At 39.8% G+C, this 19,828-nt stretch overlaps 2 protein-coding genes across 2 annotated transcripts; both read right to left on the bottom strand.

Annotated features, from left to right (window-relative positions):
• Positions 1–5,255: 5,255 nt before the first annotated feature.
• rhoub (ras homolog family member Ub) lies at positions 5,256–11,548 on the bottom strand. The gene is made up of 3 exons (XM_033976817.2): positions 11,248–11,548; positions 8,644–8,702; positions 5,256–6,846 (listed from the first exon to the last, which is right to left on the bottom strand). Exons 1-3 carry the CDS (start codon positions 11,462–11,464, stop codon positions 6,391–6,393), a joined length of 732 nt encoding a protein of 243 aa, XP_033832708.1. The 5' UTR covers positions 11,465–11,548; the 3' UTR covers positions 5,256–6,390.
• A 576-nt stretch (positions 11,549–12,124) lies between these two features.
• Positions 12,125–19,736, bottom strand: rtn2a (reticulon 2a). Its single transcript, XM_055226108.1, has 10 exons — positions 19,593–19,736; positions 18,973–19,026; positions 18,170–18,718; positions 17,658–17,876; positions 15,071–15,278; positions 14,843–14,981; positions 13,910–13,979; positions 13,769–13,815; positions 13,635–13,693; positions 12,125–13,452 (listed from the first exon to the last, which is right to left on the bottom strand). The coding sequence occupies exons 1-10, from the start codon at positions 19,621–19,623 to the stop codon at positions 13,377–13,379; spliced, it is 1,452 nt and encodes a 483-aa protein (XP_055082083.1). The 5' UTR covers positions 19,624–19,736; the 3' UTR covers positions 12,125–13,376.
• Positions 19,737–19,828: the final 92 nt, after the last annotated feature.

Raw genomic sequence — 19,828 nt, 5'->3', positions numbered from 1 at the left:
GACACTGAAATAAAGTTCACCTTAAAAAGATCAACATGTTTACCACAGCAAAAGAGGTCAGTAAACCCAAGAGCCATTTCTTCATAGGGAACAATAACCACTTTAGAGCCAATCAGATAACAGTAGACATGTGGGCTGTAGCTGTGAGCCAATCAGATGCTCCGTTAGTGACATCACATGTACAGTTGGACTCAAACCAAAAACATGATCCACCAGAAACCAAAATCTTATTGAATTAGTCCCCAAAGTCCCACCCAATTGTGCGCTCCAGTTTCATCTGTGAGATCACTTTCTGGAGTCAGGCTTAAGGGTTCTATGACCTATTTACAATTTGGGACTAAGCATAGAAACGAAGTACAGTACAGGTAACATGAGAGGACCCACATACAGCAGATGTTGTGCAAATCAGCAGGCCCTGAGCATATGGTCTCCTTTTACTGCCTGTTATAAATGCTAAATATTGACTCCTTTTCTGACATAACCTAGAGTTAATGTTTAATTGTACAAGTTTTGTGGAGGTAAAATGACTCACTGCTGCTTCAACAGTGTGCTCAACCATGATCAAGTAAGTTAAAGTTAAAAAGTTGAGTGAATGATTGGTGGTGTTTGCAGGGCCAGTGGCGCAGAATGGCAGCCTTGGTTAAATGAGTCTACCCCAGGGCCTCTGGGGCTGCAGAAACAGTTTATCGGCTGAAGTGAACAATAATTTGTGTAATAGTGAAGTATCTTTGAGCATCTTAAAAGAGCTGCATATTTACTTTTAAATAGTTTCTACTAACATAAAACTAAAACATTGAAAATCTATTCCGTCATTTATAAAATCTCTTACAACTTTTTTACATTAGAAAACTAGACCAAACGGCCCTACTTTGAGATTACCTTCACAAGGCTAATTAGACAGGTATCTGACTGTATGAAGTCATAGTTTAATCGCCCAGTTACTTTTATAGCCCCTAAAATGTGTCCTCATTTGAAGCACTTTAACCTAACACAGAGAAATGTACATGTCCTGCAAAGATAATTGTGTTCAAATGTTGGCTCGGGGCGCACAAGTGTTGGACAGACCATGGACAGATGTTATAAGGGTCTTCACAACAAAACACGTGATGTTCAAAGAGACTGTACTGACCCTGAGACACAGTGACTCAATTAGCTTCCCATAACGAGAGCACGCCATGGGGGTTTATATAAGCTTATTAAAACATTATCCCACTAATGCCACACTGTAGTACTGGCAATATAGCCAGACAGAGCTATAACACGAGCAAACAGGGGCTAGCTAGCAGCAGTGTGGTGGAAAGAAATGCATGCTTAGACAGTTGTCTAATAATGCATTAATAACTCCTTCAGTTTGCACCAATCTCAGTCTTTTTATAGGACACATGACTTAAATACAGATGATAAGTCAAAACAAAAGCCAATTAAAGGCTTTGATCAAAAGATTTAGGAACCCAGTTTTTCTTCCCACAAACTCTAACTAAATAGACTTGCCCAGACCTGTTTTATGAGCTTTCCTTTTACCTGCACCTCTCAAAGCAAGACGGTCTCAGGTTTGGTTCCCGGTCTATTGGATCTTTGGGTCCCCCAGTTTTCCTCAATGACACAATCAGCCCAAAACATGTGCAAAGATCAATCTTCCAATAAGATTCTACTGAGATCCCTTAATTCCTGCTATACTAATAATTTGGTGTAAGTGAAGGCTTCATTATCAAAATGGGCAAATTAGATGCCTGTTAGCTGGATTTTTAAAATATTAGATTTGGAAATATGATGCAGCATAGGGGGCAGACAGACTGGTCATTCGATGTTAAATCCCTGAGTGCGCTTTTTAATCAGACCCCAGACATATTGCATCGCATTACATGAGCTTTAGCAACTGTTAATCCTAAAGACAATGTACAAAGTGCTCCTTAGTGGAGTGATTGGATCTCTTCCCAATACCAACACTCAAATTTGCTTCAATCTGTACTATTATTGACACTACACATGCTGGGAGGTCAACATTATAGAGGTAATTATCACTGTGGTGGTTCTCTACTGACTTTATCACTTCAGAAATTATTACGTAACATAGTCAGGGGTTCACATGTTACCTAATTATTTCTTAGAAGTTACATAAAAAGGTAAATTTCTGAGCCTCATTCTGTAACCGTCTAGAGTTTTTGCACATGGTTGAAGTTAATCCTCTCTGGGCCGCACACTTCACAACAACACACTCAAAAGATTTGCAAGTTCAACGTCATCACAAATTGTTGACATAGTTCCAACTGGGAAATTTTAATAATCCTCTGTGTAGAATGTATTGGTCATATTGATTGTAAAGATAATCAAAATTAATTAGTTTGTTTGGTTTGTTTCATATCATTTTACTTTCTATTAGAGTTTTAGGCTAATGTCTTGTTTTGAGTACCCTGTCGATTTTCATCTTACTTCTTGGTTCTTCTCAACTACTGAGAAAATATATAAGCGCATGGTATGAGAGGGAATATGGTAAAAAGCTATAATGTGGTTTTATAGACCCTAGATCATGGTTTAGATATTTTCACAATTGTTATATATGTCATTAAGACATACAGTTGAAACCAGAAGTTTACATGTACCACAAAAAAATTCTCATTGTCTGATATGAAATCAAACTAAACTTTTCCTGTTTAGGATTACCAAAATTATTTCTATTTGCTAAATGCGAGAATAATGAGAGAATGTTTTTTAGACAATTTTTCATTACTTTCTAATAAAGTAATACATTTCATTAATATTTGGTACCGTTGCCTTTAAACTTTATGACTTCCACAAGCTTCTCACAATAGTTGACATTTCGGCCCATTCCTCCTGAGAGAAGTGGCGTAACTGAGTCAAGTTTATAGGTTGTCTTGCTCACACATGCCTTTTTAGCTCTGCCCATACATTTTCAATAGGATTGAGATGAGGACTTTGACGGCCACTCCAAAACATTGACTTTGTTATCCTTAAACCACTTTGTAACCAGTTTGGCAGTACGCTTCAGGACATTGTCCATTTGGAAGACCCATTTGTGCCCAAGCTTTACCTTCCTGGCTGATGTCTTAATGTTGCTTCAGTATTTCCTCATAATGTTCTTTCCTCATGATCCATCTATTTTGTGAAGTGCAGCAAAACAACCCCACAACTTGATGCTGTCACTCCCGTATTTCAAAGTTGAGATGTTCTCAGGCTGGCATGTTTCTGCCTTTTTCCTGCAAATTTAACAATGTTCATTATGGTGAAACAGTTCAATTTTACTTTTTTTAATTTTTGTCAGGCTACAGGACATGTCTCCAAAAAATAAGGCCTTTGTCTCAGTGTGCATTTGCAAACTGCAATCTGGCTTTTTTTTATGTTTCTTTTGGAGTAATGGCTTCTTCCTGTCAGAGAGGCCTTTCAGCCCATGTTGGTGCAGTACTCGTTTCACTGTGGATAATGACACTCTCTTACCAGGTTCAGCCAGCATCTTCACAGGGTCTTTTGCTTTTGTTCTTGAGTTGACGTGCACATTTTGGACCAAAGAACGTTCATCTCTGGGACACAGAACCTTCTTCCTGAGCGGTATGATTTCCTGAGCGGTATGGTGGCTAGACATTCCCATTGTGTTTATACTTGTGTATAATTGTTTGAACAGATGAATGTATGGTATGGTATGCTTTTATTTAGACAGGGACAGTGCACAACATTACACTGAGCTTAAAAAAAAAACAGGACAGATTTATAGTGCCAGGTTATAGCATAAATACTAGTTTCCACCTGTAGTCCCTAAACAGACTGATGTTGTGACACCTTCAGGCATTTGAAAATCGCACCCAAGAATGACCCAGACTTGTGTCTCTTCCTGATATCTTGGCTGATTTCTTTTGACTTTTCCATGATGTTACACAAAGAAGCAGTGTGTTTCAGGTGTGCCTTCAAATATATCCATAGGTGTGTCTTTAATCTCAAATGTTGTCAATAAATGTTGTCCAAAGGCATGACATCATCATCCGGGTTTTTCCAATTTTTTTTAAAGCATATTAATCTTACTGTAGGTAAAATTCTGACTGCCAAGAAAGTAATAAAAATTATCAAAAATAAATAAATAAATAAATCCTTCTCTCATTATTTTAGTATTTAGCAAATAGAAATCATTTTTGGTAATCCTAATTGACGTAAAACAGGAAAGTTTAGTTTGATTTCATGCCAGACAGTGAGGAAAAATAAGTGTATGTGTCTTTTTATATAGTGCATGTAAACTTCTGGTTTCAACTGTAACTAAAGCAAACTGCTGATTCTGGGAGTTCACACGTCACAGTGATTTAATTCACCCATCTCTCACTTGGAGCATGACGGAGGATGACCAATAGGAGAAGTGTGTGGGAAAAGTGTCTGTGTTTGTGAATAGAGCTGCAAGGAAAAAGAAACACTGAATCACAGTATGACAATGTCACCAAAATAGCACATGCACATGATCAATGGGTACAGACCACAATTTGCTATTTATTGCCATATAGGCCTTCTCTATAGATGACCACATTTATATCCTCTGCCCTAGACCCTCTACATAACGTCTGTTTTGAGCAGACAGGTAAGTATTATGTTGAAACAGACTGAAACCACAGTCAAGTTGCTGAATGCAAGGCCTTTCCCAAAATGACTGCCAGACATAACAATTGACTTTCTTTCTCAAATAATGGTGGAGATTGGAGCCCTGAAACTATGATAATTAAAGAACATCTCGACTTAGTTTCTCCATCTGTATGTCTGGACAGTATACTCATCCACAGTCTGCCAGACAACACAGACTCTCTTTAGCACGCCAACCTATCATTATCTTCAGTAAACCATTTAAGATAACTTGATGCAATTTTTGTATATTGTGGTGGAAAGACATTTCTAAGAATAGAAAAAAGCAATTTGAGGCAGCTTTAATCCTCTGCGCAGGAGACATAGTGGCTACAGTGGTCAGTAGATAGCTCTATGCGCTATGTTCTAAATCACATTGTTATAAGACAGTTACTGATTATATGAATATGTTATGGGATATATTTTTGCACAATATCATCATTTTACAGTGTCCCTTCTAATTTAACATGGCTTGGGAAGGGCACAAGCGCACTAGCTCATAAATCTACTGTTGATCTGTTCACACAGTTCAACCACGGCTAACTATACCATTTACATAAACAGCCTATAATATTCATACAGGCTAAAGACGACTAACGACTATAGAACAACAGAGATATGCAAGAAGGCAATCAGAAGAAATCTTAAATACTTTATATTTTATTTATTGTTCCATTCATACAAGTCAAACAGCTCAAACACTCACACGCAGTTAAGTACCAATTAGTACAGCCATTGACTGACTTATAACAACATTATAAACACATATGTGATTATTACTATGTAACATACATAACAAAGTGACACTCCAGCTCTGTACTGCTGTTGATCACTTTTTGGCCCTCAAAATCTGGATAAATAAACAGAGCTGAATTAAAGGCTTCTGAAAAATAAGAAGCAAACAAAGAGTCGGCCTCTTTTGATGATGTGTCATTTCAGACGAGGACAGACCAACAAAGAAATGCATAATTACACTTTTAGGCAAAGATAGACCCTGTGATCAGCCAAAGTATGGTTTGTTGCAGCAGGCATGCATTTCAGCAGCTTCTCTGAATCATACATAGGAACATACTCCACTGGGAGTAACAAAGGTACTAGCATGGCATGACTGAGATGGTCTGTGCGAGACTCTTTGGTAAGTGCGAACTACTACACACTTCAGCTCAATTATTGCTTGAATATTAGTAACATTAGGCCTTAATAGATCAAAGTTATCAAAAAGCTTTTAGTGGTAAGAGTACAGCAGAATCTAAAGATATGCCTAGAGTGGTATTATTGCTACCATGTATAAATATGGCACATGCTTTGGTAGAAACATCGATAGATTTGTGATCTAAATACTTAATTACTGAAAATACAAGCAAAAGTGCAGGAGAAGCTTAGATTTTAAACCTAAAGGGCTTATAACAAACTAAACTGTGACATTAATTACTTTTGCTGAAATCAGACAAAATGTTTTGGTACACAGAAGCAAATGACTATGTGATGAGCTTGCTCACATTTTCTTTGGATAAGTCCACTACAATATGCAGTCCTTGTGCCAGAGAGGTTCATTCAATGTTAGATGAATGCAAATAAATTTCACAGTTCATGTTGGCTGAAGGGAGCTGTTGATGGTCACAGCTTTACGCTTGACACAACTTTGTTCAGCTGTTCCAAGGCCCTGCCATTTTGAGGTCATACTCCATTTAAGTTTTAAGGCAAGTCCTCCTGAGTCCTCCAAATACAAAGAAACTAACATATCCAGTTAAGGGACAGTCCAAGTGGTCAACCCTTCTGTCACTGGACACATACATATTTCTTCCACCACGATTTTGAAAGCATCTTCATCTTATCAGCCGTACTACGCACTTTCCTCTCCCTCCTCGCCCTCCTGTCAGATTGTCGTAATCCCACCGCGATGGCTGCATCAAACACCTCCTTCAGATTCTTTTGTGTGAGAGCAGAGCACTCCACGTACGTCACCGCTCCGATTTTGTCCGCCAGCGCCCGGGCATCCTCCTCCTCCACAGGCCTCTCCCTCCTGCGAGACAGCTCGATCAGCACCTTCACATCCTGTCGCAGATCACACTGGGTGCCCACTAGGAGGATAGGCGTCAGGGGGCATCGGCGCCGTATCTCGGGCACCCACTTTTCCCAGACGTTCTGAAAGGAGGCGGGGCTAACCACACTGAAGCACAGGAGCAAGGCATCTGTCCGGCTATAGCAGAAGTGACGCAGTTTGTCGAATTCATCCTGGGGAAGATAGAAGAGTACAAAGTAGATGAGCACAATTGTGTAGCCCTTTTAAGATGGTTATAAAAAGTTTATATGTTCCACGATATGGCATTAAAAGCATCTTTTTTCATGGAGACAAGCAAGTCCTTCCACCAAGCCAAGTTGCAGGTCAAATTTATGGAGAGAAGAGCTCATTCACAGACTACATGACTTTCTAAATACTTTCTAGCCATATAGAGTCCTTTAACTGAACAAATGAAAGACAGATATATTTAAACCAATTTTGTGAAACATTTCGGGGAAAAAGGAATAACATCTCCATAGAGACAAGCAGTATTTTTCCCACCAGTACCGTTACATAGTACATTTTTAAAGTAATTTTAACTATTGCGGATATACCAACCAAAATATAATAATTTTTGCACACAGAAAATCTCTTAGTTTTACACAATGCATTCTACCATCAGTGTATTAACGAACATAGCCCCCCACATCTTTAAGTACATAGATTAATCCCACCCCACGCTGCCTCAGAGTTTCCTAATCCCCATTTGTTGAGCCTAGGCATTGTATTGGCTCCATGCTGGTTTTGCAGACCAATGCAAAGAAGCAAACTGAAATTATAAAGACGGACAAAAAGGTCACTGGTGTTATTTCTGCAGACACTTATCAGCAGACTGCTTGCACATGCTTTGGCTGGAGTGAAAAGTGAAATGACGTAGATGGAGCAGTGGAATATACAAAGCTATCAACATCTGTGAATAAGCAGCAGCTTTGTTTATCAGCTTTGGAGCCAGAGTTTTTTTTTGTCACTAACACTGGTTTGTTCTTGTTTCCAAGCCAATCTTATGAAATTGCATTACTACAGTAAGCACTTGCTAACTTTTTATCTGACCATATTTGCCCAAGCTTGTCTGCACATATTCACTTTATTCCAGAGGTTGCCGTGGGCACCGCCATTGTTATTTGGGTTTTATTATATTGTATGGGGCTGGAAATCTTGACAGCAAATAAGTTCTATACAGTCTACAAAGCCGTTTTAAAGCCTCCCAAAGTATTTGTGCAGTGTTGACTTGTTGCACATGAATATTGAACATTTTACACAAATCAACCTACTTTATATCATATGTTAGTGGCCAAACTATTCTCAAATTCTCAGATTAAATGAATAAGATTCCCACTTAGCTGGAAGTGTGTTCACAAAGAAAGTGCGGTTTCTCACATTTCAGTCTCATTTACAGCAAAAGTGGGCAGGGCGGAACACGGTCAAAAGCTTTATTCCTTTGCAATTTTTTTACATTAAAGGGACTTAAAGGTAAAATAGCTCTTTCCATTTTATCATTGCCGAGTTTGATAGTGCAAAGAACTGGCAGTGCCCACTTTGAGGCAGTGTACACAGTGTTAGCTAATGTTAAATATGCAGCTCCAGGGCAGAATTTTATTGAGTTTGATTAAGAAACAACCTCGCCTCGCAGAAATAAAACATGGTTGCACAACATGTTCCCACTGAGATAGATTTAAGAGATTAGTAACTTTGGCTCCCCACCAGCACACTCTTTTTCTCTCGCTTATTAATCATAGGAATCTAAACATCATGTATTTGTATACCTTTTCAAATATGGTGGAGCAGATAAGGTCGAACCCTCTTCACTTTACTGCAAAGCATTCATAACAACAAACATATTCTGTGCAGGAGTTATGGAAAGACAGGCTCAATGGAAACAGCAATTACTCCTGAACTAGACTATTTTCTCATTTAGGTCTGAGTGAACTACATCTTTACCTGTCTGTCAATGGATAATAGTTGAAACTCACCTGTCCAGCAGTGTCACATAGCTGTAGCCTGACTGGGTGTCCATCCACTTGAACAACAGCTGTAGACACACAAAACATAGTATTTAGTTATTTTTTCTTTACATGGCAGCAGTGTTTCCTGGCATGGACAGGATGTGCAAATATACAGAGCCCCACCAAACACTAGGGGGTCCCAAACGTTGACTGTCGATTACTTAACCTTTCTTTAATACACTGCATTTTTAAATATTATGGACATTATATGTGATAGAGCAGGTACACTATATTTTATTTTGGTGTAAAAAAAAATGTTGTATGTTATTCCTGCTTGTCCACAATAGGACATATTACTAATAAGATGCAAGATATCCATATAATCAATCCTACATCTTGAGAAACTAAGAAGAAACAGCCCTGTTACATGGAATATGGGCAATGCAGTACCATATATTCTGTGAAACAATGGACTGCCCACCCACTCTGCTATTTACCACCGAGACCCTCACACTAACAGTTCAAGGCTGTGTAAAAGAAAGAAGTGAAGAGTAGGTGAGTCACTGTTTCATTGTAAAGCCATTATTCCTTTTGAAAAGAGCAAACACAATACAGAGCAGCAGGCACATGGAAACATTTACTTTAAAAGGCCTGCAGTGTGGTCCGTCATAGCACCTGATCAAAGAGCTGCACCAACTCGTCATGTTTTTAGGAAAGGCACCATCGCACAGAGTTAACTAAAGCTTAGAGACCTGATGGATTTACTTAAATAAATGTTTGATTGTTTTTATAGGTTTTAGGAACACAGTATTTCTACTTGAGGAATTTACTTAGATGTAACAATATTCATGCTTGAGGAGAATGTGTGGCTTTTTTATCAAAAATTTCAAAAGCCACAAAAATGGAATTTGGACATTGAACTCTACTAGTCTCTGACATATGATGTTCATTAGATCATTTTTTGTGAATCAACACTCTCTTGCTCTCTTTCTCTCATCTCTCTCTCTCTCTCTCTGTCTCTCTCTGACTCCTCTCTCTCTCTGTCTCTCTCTCTCTGTCTGTCTCTCTCTCTCTCTCTCTGTCTGTCTCTCTGTCTCCCTCTCTCTCTCTAGCTGTTTCTGTCTGTCTGTCTCTCTCTCTCCCTCTGTGTCTTTCTCTCTGTCTCCCCCTCTCTCTGTCTGTCTGTCTCTCTCTCTCTCTGTGTCTCTCTCTCTGACTCCTCTCTCTGTCTGTCTCCCTCTCTCTCTCTCTCTCTCTCTCTCTGTATGTCTGCCTCCTTTTCTCTCTCTCTGTCTCTCTCTCTGACTCCTCTCTCTCTCTGTCTGTCTCTCTCTGTGTCTGTCTCTCTTTCTCTCTCTCTCTCTCTGTCTGTCTGTCTCTCTCTCTCCCTCTGTGTCTTTCTCTCTGTCTCCCCCTCTCTCTCTGTCTGTCTGTCTCTCTCTCTCTCTGTGTCTCTCTCTCTCTGACTCCTCTCTCTCTGTCTCTGTCTGTCTGTCTCTCTCTCTCTCTCTCTCTGTGTCTGTCTCTCTTTCTCTCTCTCTCTCTCTCTGTCTCTCTCTCTCTGTCTGTCTCTCTGTCCTCCATATCTCTGCCACCTGTGCCTTGTTGTGTAATTTCTTGACAGCAAACTTTCTGAGAGGACACTGATTGCAGGCACAGAAAGATGACATCACCAGCGAGGGCCTTGACTCCACAATCCCTCTGTGTCAAAAGAGTCCCGAAAGACAATCTGAGCCTTAGAGCCATTGCAACAGATGTGGTCACTCCAGTGGAGAGAGAAAGGGCTGCTGGGTCAGGGCTCACAACAATAGGGAGAGTTGTGCAATCTAAAACCACTGAGCAGAGACACACTGGCTTTTGTATGGAGTGAGTAGAGCCAGCCCCTAGCTCCGGGCTATCTGCCTTCACCAACTACTGCTTTATGAGATGTGTCTTAGTCGAGTTGTTAGGTTTACTGCTCATCTATAATTTCATATAATTAACATAATGAATGTCACCACAAAAACAAAAATGCAACAAGTCTCTGCTATTTACTTTGTAACAACAGAGTCTATTGAAGGATTAGCCCCCAAAGCCCCCACCCTTATTTTTTAGTAAACAAAGCATGTGGCTACATGAAAGCATGGAACATAGAAGTAAGACAAAAACATTTTATAGACTGTTGTACAGACACAAAAGTAACCTATATAGTGAGAAAGGTTTTTAGAAAGAGAAGAGAACATGATGTGTCCATCAGGACCAAGTGGGCAAGTGCTTTATTCTTAAAAATAATAATTAAAAATATATATATATCTGTTCATGTGAGTGTAGACCTCTGTGTGCCTTATGTCCATTCACTGTATTAGGCTATTTGCAGAGAAACAGGAAGACCAACACATTATAATGAGAGTTTAGGACAGGCTCTTTGAGCAAATTACTTTGGAGCGGCATAGTCAAAAATATTTTTCATACGCCTTTTTTCCGAGCTAAAAGTCTTATAAGATATAATGAAATATTCTATTTGAAGAAAATGACAACTCATAGCCTAAGGCGAAACATGTCCGTGTCCACCTTTATAATACTGTGTTCTGATAGTTCACTGATAGTTTACCCAAGCTCGGACAAACTGGTGCACACTGAGACAATACTCACCAGAGAAGTCATCAAACGCAGTGGGGACATATTTGGTCGGATATCCATTGGTGGTGTAGCTGACCACAAGGCTCGTTTTCCCCACCGCTCCGTCACCAAGGAGCACGCACTTAAGCAGCCTCTCGTGCGCTTGTCCCGTGCGTGTAGGTTGGGGTTTGTGCGGAGGTACCGGGGGAGCCATGCCCTTTGGGTAATCCATGCTGAACGGAGGCGACATTCACACCAGTCCCATGTGCACTCCCATCCGCTTCTCGCGGTTTGACTGTGTCCGTCCTTAGAGACCGACGCGCTCTTCTGAAGTGAAGTTTTTAACGCACGGGCTGGAGAGCTGTCCCACAGCTGAGGGCGGGTCTGCACCGTGCGTGTGTTTGACTAGTCCCGCCCACTTCAAGACTCAACTCAAGTGACATTAGGCTGTAATTTATTCACTTTATCTCGTCATAATAATGTCCAGGTGAGAGACTACATCATTAAACAATGTCTCAAAGGTTTAATACAGAGTGTAAAGTATCGTCTAAGCCAACGGGCATGTTCACACTTGTCCTCTTCAATGACAAGGGGTCAACCATGTCCATTTTTGTCCTCCTGACGCATAAACTGGTGACAGACGGCCTATTTCAAACCAAGCTGACTTAGCTTACTAAAATACTGAGTGAGCGAAATGATGTATATTAACATAGCACATTGACAGTGTTTGTGAAGGATTTGCTATTATTTAGTTGAAGAACAGTTGTCATATTCATTGACTGGTTTCGGGAAAAAACACTTTGCCAAATCTTTTGTCGCCCTCTTGTGTTCAGTGAGTGCAAGAAGTCTAAATAAGATCAGTTTGTGCTTGGTAAATGAGAAAATAAAAACATGTATACTAACGCTCATATCTGTTTTAACAATTTATTGTTTCATTGAAAATTGGTTGAATTACATAAATAAACAGTAACGTGACATGTGATTCATTTAGCTAAATTTCCTCCTCTGCAAATCAAAACAAATAGAGGGAAAGACTTTAAAGAATAGTGCTTTAGTCTGTTACTTTAGCCTGATCTACGCATTGAATCAACGTGTAGATTTAAACAGATGGAGGATATCTAAAGTTAGTCAAATAATTAAAATACACAATCATGACAGTCATGTCATACACTGGTTCATAATAAATATAAGGCATAGTTTCATCTCATAAGCAGACACTAAAGGCAAAGTGAATCATAGTATCCTAAAACAATTTTATTACTCCTAGATTCTAAATACTATTTTGTAACATACCTGCTAATACACTGATGTAAATGGTGGAGTACACAGTTAAGAGTTTCATGGTCAGGGGTTGGTGTTAGATATAGTGATCCATGCAATAAGACCCACAGTTAGAAAGGCACCGTCCGCACTGAACTCCAACGATCCTTCATGTTTTTCCTTTGGCTTGGATATGTTATGACCCAATAGAGCTCTGTGTGTTATTACAGTATAACATTGTAACAACCAATACACAGAGGGTTGTAATTTGAAGATTAACTGAAAAGGTTTCTGATAGTTTGTGGATGATAGCTCAGCAGGCTCAAATTCATACATTACACATACACCAGCACACGCGCGCGCGCGCGCGCGCACACACACACACCCACACACACACACAGAGACACACACACAAAGTTAAACAGTCATGAAGATGAAAAATACAGTGATCATATTGCACATGAGCGGCCACTTAGACACATGCACCTGATAATTCTTAAGTGAATTATGACAACCCCTGTCTTCAAATGAACCACTGATTGTTGATGGGACACAGTAGCTACTGGAAGTAAAGTCACACACCTTCCAATCTGGTCTTGTTTTAGTCAATTTGGATGAAAGCTGTCAATAAGACATTTTTAAAAAACAGTCCATCAGTCCATCATCTCTGACGTGAAAAACTGTCTCATTCAGTGTCCATACATATCCATTTCACCATACTCAGTCCCACTTCTAACTCTAATACCGGTTCAGGTTGAGTATCAAACACCATGCGTAATCCCGGTGAGTGTCGTCTTTAGTTACTGTCCATGTCTCTGGAGCTCAAGCACAGACTGCTGTTAAGACCTCTGAGTGACAGTCTGCAGCTCCTCTGGATACTGTGGTTTCATTTCCCCTCTTAGTTAGTGGGCATTGGGTTTAGCGCCACCTGGTGTTTGATCAGGGGGTGCAGCGCCCCCATGGGCGAGTCTCAGCAGACTAAAGAGAAAATGCAATTGTCAGGAATGACAGAAAATAACAAAAAATACACCCTAAAATAAACACCTTTTATCATTACGTGCATTAATTAATTACAAGTTGCATTTAGATCATATTTTAGACATTATCGCTGGGTGAAAAGGTATTTAAAAATTAAATCCTGCAGATGGCACTGTACTCACATGTCTGTGATGTTGTCATAATGACCCTGAATTTTAGCAAAAACGCTGTCAACCTGCACCTAAACAACAAAAGAGACCTGTGAATGCATTTCTAAATTAATAATTAAATTATGATTAGTAAGTAAAGGTGTAACCTGGTGTCTCTGATAGAACAAAGGCAATGAAAACAGGCCAATGACACCTGAAAAATATTATTGAGACAAAATATTAGTAAAAAAATAAATAAAATCCTTAGTATTTGCCTATTGGTTTTAATATTGATAATAAGTACTCACTGATGATGAGGAGAGTAAGGCCGTTGAACAATTTCCCCACAAATGTCACAAGGTAGAGTAGAAACAGGAACTAATAAAAAGACAAATCAGAGCATGAATTACAACAAACCTGTCCCGTTAACAGTGAAATACAGTTTGATTATTTTCTTCAGTTTGAGTCCTCACTAAAAATGCCAAAGATGTTTTTTATGTTTCAGTCACAATCATTCACACTGAGCTGCACTGATGTGACTGCAAGTATAGGTGTTTCCTCTTTTACCCCACTGTCACAGAGGGGGCAGGGTGCGTACTGTCCTGACATGGGACACCCCTGCGTCAGATTCCAGGGGCGCTGCTCAGACTGCTGTGTGTTACATACCGGCCAGGTCAGGGTTGACACCACAAGGATCTACAGAGGCCAGTGCACACAGACTGTCCATGCACTGTAAATGTGTTAACTATGCCAGGTAATTATTTGTAGTACTACCATCAGATGTAATTGTAGGTTTATACTTATTGCATTATATTACTGCACTACCAGCTTTCGATCTTAAGGAATTCTAAGCTGTTGAAATGTCAAGAAAAAAACATATGAGCAAATATCCATAAACTGTGATAATAAATTTACAAGATTTCAATGTGTGACTTCTTTTTGTAGATTATAAGTCAAAGAACTTCTGTAAGTGTTCTTGATTCATATAGTATACCGTGACTTATAGTACAGAGCAAAAGTTGTGCTTTTCTGCTTTATGCAATAACACTGGAAAAGGAGTGTTGGATAAGGGTGGCTTGAAGTGCTAGAGACCACTAATTACATACATAAATACTACAAACCTAGAATGCTTACTTAAACTACAAATTAACTAAACTACTCTGTTTTGGGATAATTGCATTCTGGCTGTTATGCATTTGCACATTGAATTAATTATTAAACTAGTCACATTTTTTACTTACTTTGAGGGAATTAAAAAGATTTCCCACAAAAAATAGTCTCTTCAGGGCATCCACGACTGACAGAATTGTTACAATGGCTTTTTGCATGTACTTATCAGCCAGCTCTCCACTCAAACTGATGTCCAAATCCAGGTATGACCTAAGAAAAGTTCATATAGCAAAATTAGTCACATATAACATGGCAAGAATTAACCAGTTAATACTTTGGAGGCCAATATAGTGACTTACTTAAAGGGGTGCACACCATCGCCCCAGTTGAGGATGTGGAGGACCTGGTAGTAGATTCTCACGGAGATAGTGAAGCACATGACAGCCAGAGAGACGGTAGCCAGCACAGAGATGATGCTGAGCTGAAACAGTGACAGCAGGCCCACCACTATTCCAGTCAGTACCATGCCTGACCGCTCTGTGTCCTTCCAGTAGATCAGGTCCACCGCTACAGGAACAAAATGCAATAATGTAAGTCATTTATTAAACTATGTAAAGCTGAACATAAGAAATATTTAGTCACTTATGGTCAATCCAAAAAGGAGACATACAATGTTGTTAAGTCTTAAGTACATACAAAATACATTTTCATTGTCATCTGCCTTAATACTATACAGTTCTGATATTCAGAGGAAAATGAAACAGGAAGTGGTTGTGGGTTCGAGAGGTGAAGAGTGGGTTTGCAGTCTACATCACGGCTCCATGAACACATCAGGCCTAGACTAGAGCTAAATATAGACCCCAGATGAAGGGGAGAAGCAAGCGGTCAAACTGAATTTAAATGCAGCCTTTTACTGCACCTGCTGACACACGTCAGACTGTTGTCCACACCCCTTTGGCTTTACTCTAGCATACAGTAACAGCTGCTATATAAACCAAGGTGTCCTGAGATATGCCATACAGTGACAAAGAAAAATCAGAAGTTATGCATGCTTTAAGCAGCTCCACTACTCATGCACTTAATGCATTTAAGATATAATTTGTAGCAGTGATCCACCAGACACATAGACAGTCAATTATAGAATACAAAAAAAAATCCACAAAATATATGTGCAAACGGTAAAGCAACTAAAAAGCACAGAACATTAAAACCCAGTTGGTTCATAGCTCCATGTAGAAACCATCATATGTGGATCACTCAATACACTGACCTTTGCATAGTCTTATTCAAGGTCAACAGTTACTTCCATTTAACCCCAATTTTAAACACAGCAGACCTCAAGAAAGTTTACACACCCACAACCATCATAAAACAACTTCAAACTCTCATGGGTCTGTCTTGCATACACAGTGCATACTCAAATTTACCTGAATTAAGAAAAATGACCCAGTAACATCTATTTAGACCAATCAACAACCATGTATATGTGTGTATATATAACAAAGAAACATATGAATTATCCTATGTGCAATGTCAAACAAAGCAACAAAATGGCTTTGTTACATATAAACAAGTTAAACATAATCAAGATCAAATTACATTTTCAATCTGCCAATTTTGGTGTCATCATATTTCTTCATTAATGCCATGACGTCAGGACAGAGGATATCCTGAGCACATATAGCACTACAGTATGAAATGCCAAATGTTCTGTGTGAACAAGAAACACTCCAAAGTCCTACCAGTTGACAATTCAGACCCACAAATTAAATCACATCAAATGCACACATGATACTGCCCCTAGAGACTTTACTTGTAAAATGGTACAAAAAAAGAAAACTCCAGACTTCATTACCCAGACAGACGATTCCCCTTTTACATAGTAAAAATCATTCAGCAGTCTTTCTCTTACAGCGTAGTATGTAATTTAATTGAACAACTGTTTACTCTGGAGGAAAGCATCTTTGTATAATCTCACCTTTACTGGCCATTTTGACTGCTGCTCCAGTGTTCCCCTTTACGCCTGCTGTCACTGTCTGTCCCACTGTCTGTGCTCCACTGGTCCTTCTGAGCTGTTTTTGGCTCCCCCCTGCTCGCTCAGCAATCCAAAGGCCTGACAGCCCAAAATAATCTCATGTATGGCACCACCCACCCCCTTTAAAAAGTCATATTTTCTTAAGATTAGGAGTCCTATTGATAATACGCACGTGTTATAAAGTAGGTCTGATGATAGATGCTGTGGTGTTTTTTTAGTAAGGTGAAAGAATGTCTTCTCATTTATGTCTATTTATGCATAATGAAATATGACTACTGCCTGTTCCATTATGTCACTGAGGTACAATGAGGTACAAATGAGTTTGAGCGGGAGCCTTCTTTAAAAATATACTTTTTGAATTGCTTCTAATATGGTTTATTACAATACTATAATGATAAATATGTGTGAAGGTAAGTTACGCAGGCCTTTGATTGCATTATGTACACAATCATCAATTAAATGTAATATGATTCTCCAATGTGTGCTATTTATTCTGGACACTTTAATCCCTGTCATCATCTTGGACAAACATTCATCAACAAGGTTTTATGATCCCTCTCCCATGTCCAGTAAAATGTTGAAACTACAGTATGCAGTCCACTTAAAACACTCTTTGTCACCTCAGACACACGTCAAGCTTAAAAGGTGACAAAAAAGCTTTACAATGTTAAAGTGCATAACCCAAAGTCACCCAATGCCAGAAATACTTCATCCATAATTAGCCAGGCATTCTTGGGAGGAGGTTACTACAGAAGTACAATAAAGCAGGTGGGTCATGTGCATATGTGTTGCCTTTAAGATGTGCTCAAAGGGAAATCTGATATTTTCAGTATTGATTACCAGCCTCATTGAAAGCTTGCACAAAGACAAGAGCAATGAGTGAGGTTTAAAGACACAGTACAGCGCAATACCTGCTATGTGAGTCCATACTGTATCAGCCTCTGCTAGGTTAAGTGCAGAGAACCAGTGCTCGCCGACCAGCTGTTCCTGAGAGTTGAGTCCTGTAGCAGCCACAGATGAAGATGTGAGGTCTCCAGGCAGCGGCGCTCGAGGCAGCACAGATGTGAGCAGCTTCACTGAAATGGTTTCCCTGGAGACTGGGGAAGCGGGCTCCGGGGACAATGATGTTGCTGTAGAAAAACAATATGTGGTCACCATAATCATGACATCACTTTTTCTGCACATGCTCAGTTTTATCTTTATCGGATAAAACTTCCTTGTTGCAAGCTAACAAAATTGTACATTTTTAGCATATTGCTATATGGTTTTCACTACAATCCGAAAATGTCATGTATATGTATTTTTTTTTGCAAATTCTAATTTGTGGATCACAAGAATATTAAAAATGTATTGCAGCACTCACTTTGTTGTACTACAGTGTTTTAATCTAAATAGAGATCGCATCACTATGAAAATGACTTACACTGAAGAGTGCGTGAGGTGGATTGGGAGGGAGTGGAAGTCTGGACAGTGAAACTGCTGGGAGTCTCATCCCTTTGAAACCCTGTGTCTGTCTCCTGAGGTTCCTGGCACTGAGGAAGTATACTCATTTGTTCATAGTTTTCTCTTTCAAAGTTAGTCCATTCTGTATGGGCTGTAGCTGGCCATGTCTCCTGCTCGCTCCTCTCTGCTGCTGCCTCTTGTCCTTCCTGTGTGAGAAAGGCCTGGGGATCCCACTCCACATCAGGAGAGTCCAGCAGGGTTTCCAGTGTGTCAGTGCGAAACAAAGCAGTGCGAGTGTTCCTGGAACCCCCCCTGCGCCTCTCTCTCAACTGCCGTGATGCCCCCACAGCCTCAGGCTCAGCGATAGCGATGTAAGAGAATGTTAGCTCATATGAGTGTTGGCGAGGGGTACCCCAAAGGGACGGAGAAGAGGCCAGCCCATCTTCATCATCTCCATCTGCTCCTTCATCATCATCTGACCATTCACGGGCAGTCTGCAGCTCGCACAGTTCAGACTCCTCATTTCCACCTACACGAAGTCAAGAATGCAAATATAAAAACTATACATCATACAACTCTTAAAGTAAAAAGATGAATAAATCTGAATCAACTTTCAAATATCGTAGATAATTGTAACACATTCTGCCATCAAATCCTTTATCTAAAAATAGATCCTACGCAAGGGAAGCTCTGATCAAAGAGCTACTGTTTTCACCTGTGGATTACAACTGTAGACACAGTAAGGGTTGCCCATGTGCGGGCAGAGGTAGTGTCAGGACGTACCATCAGTGCATGGAGGGGTCGAGTCTGGTGTTGAAGCCACTGAGCCATACTCCTCTGGAAGACATGAAAACATATATTTATCTTTACTATATCATTTGACTTATCATTTGCTTCAAGTTATAAAACGCATTGTTTGTGACTAAAGGTAATTCAAGGATAAAACAAAGTGCCAACAACAAGGCCTTCGAAAGCAGATAGCCTGTAAGCTACAATATCAATTAGCACTGTATGCAGCATGCTGCTTTTGTAAGAGAACATTTAGGCAAATAAATGTTCTGTACCATTGTCTAAAAATATGCAGTTCAATGTAACCAGCCAGTACAGAAATAACAGAAATTAGAAATATAGCATACATTTATTGGCACATGCAATGTGCTATGACATTATACATAAAGACCAAGAAAGTAAACTATGACAAATAGATTCACATGATGATGAAAAACCAAATATATCTGTTTCTTCATCCATTAAGATGGGGTCATGCTTATAATAGAGAGAAGAGAGAATCATGGGGGGTGAGCTAACACATACCGCTCTGAGCAGTTAGCAGAAAAAATGCTGAGGTGGGATAACTCAACACTGAGCAGATGACTACTGTGAGAGAAATGGAGCAAACTCACGGCAATGGGAGAATCCTAAAACCTGGCCCATGCTCCATCAAGGCATCGCTGGGCCCACGCAGTCTGGAAGCCCCCCTCCTACTACACTTTGCTCTGGTGCTTTCACATCCAGTGGACAGGCTATAGTCTTCCTGCGCCTCTGTGCTCCCTCCTGCCTCCTACGCCGTCATTCAACTGCCCCTCCCTCCCTTACTCACCACCTCTCCTCCATCCTCTGCCTGCATCTGCTCCTGAAG

This window comes from Periophthalmus magnuspinnatus, chromosome 13 (assembly GCF_009829125.3).
Source record: "Periophthalmus magnuspinnatus isolate fPerMag1 chromosome 13, fPerMag1.2.pri, whole genome shotgun sequence".
NCBI classification, from domain to species: domain Eukaryota; kingdom Metazoa; phylum Chordata; class Actinopteri; order Gobiiformes; family Gobiidae; genus Periophthalmus; species Periophthalmus magnuspinnatus.
The sequence above is the reverse complement of the archived record's forward strand: the minus strand, read 5'-3'. Positions and strand labels throughout refer to the sequence as shown.

Excerpts from the sequence above, each read along its gene's own strand:
- rhoub (XM_033976817.2), bottom strand. The coding sequence starts at position 11,464 with ATGTCGCCTCCGTTCAGCATGGATTACCCAAAGGGCATGGCTCCCCCG. Across the intron at positions 8,703-11,247 it reads TGCGTTTGATGACTTCTCTG|CTGTTGTTCAAGTGGATGGA; the intron begins GTGAGTATTGTC and ends GTGTGTCTACAG. Across the intron at positions 6,847-8,643 it reads TATGTGACACTGCTGGACAG|GATGAATTCGACAAACTGCG; the intron begins GTGAGTTTCAAC and ends TATCTTCCCCAG.
- rtn2a (XM_055226108.1), bottom strand. The coding sequence starts at position 19,623 with ATGGGCCAGGTTTTAGGATTCTCCCATTGCC. Across the intron at positions 18,719-18,972 it reads GACCCCTCCATGCACTGATG|GTGGAAATGAGGAGTCTGAA; the intron begins GTACGTCCTGAC and ends GACTTCGTGTAG. Across the intron at positions 15,279-17,657 it reads AGTATGGACTCACATAGCAG|CGGTGGACCTGATCTACTGG; the intron begins GTATTGCGCTGT and ends TTGTTCCTGTAG.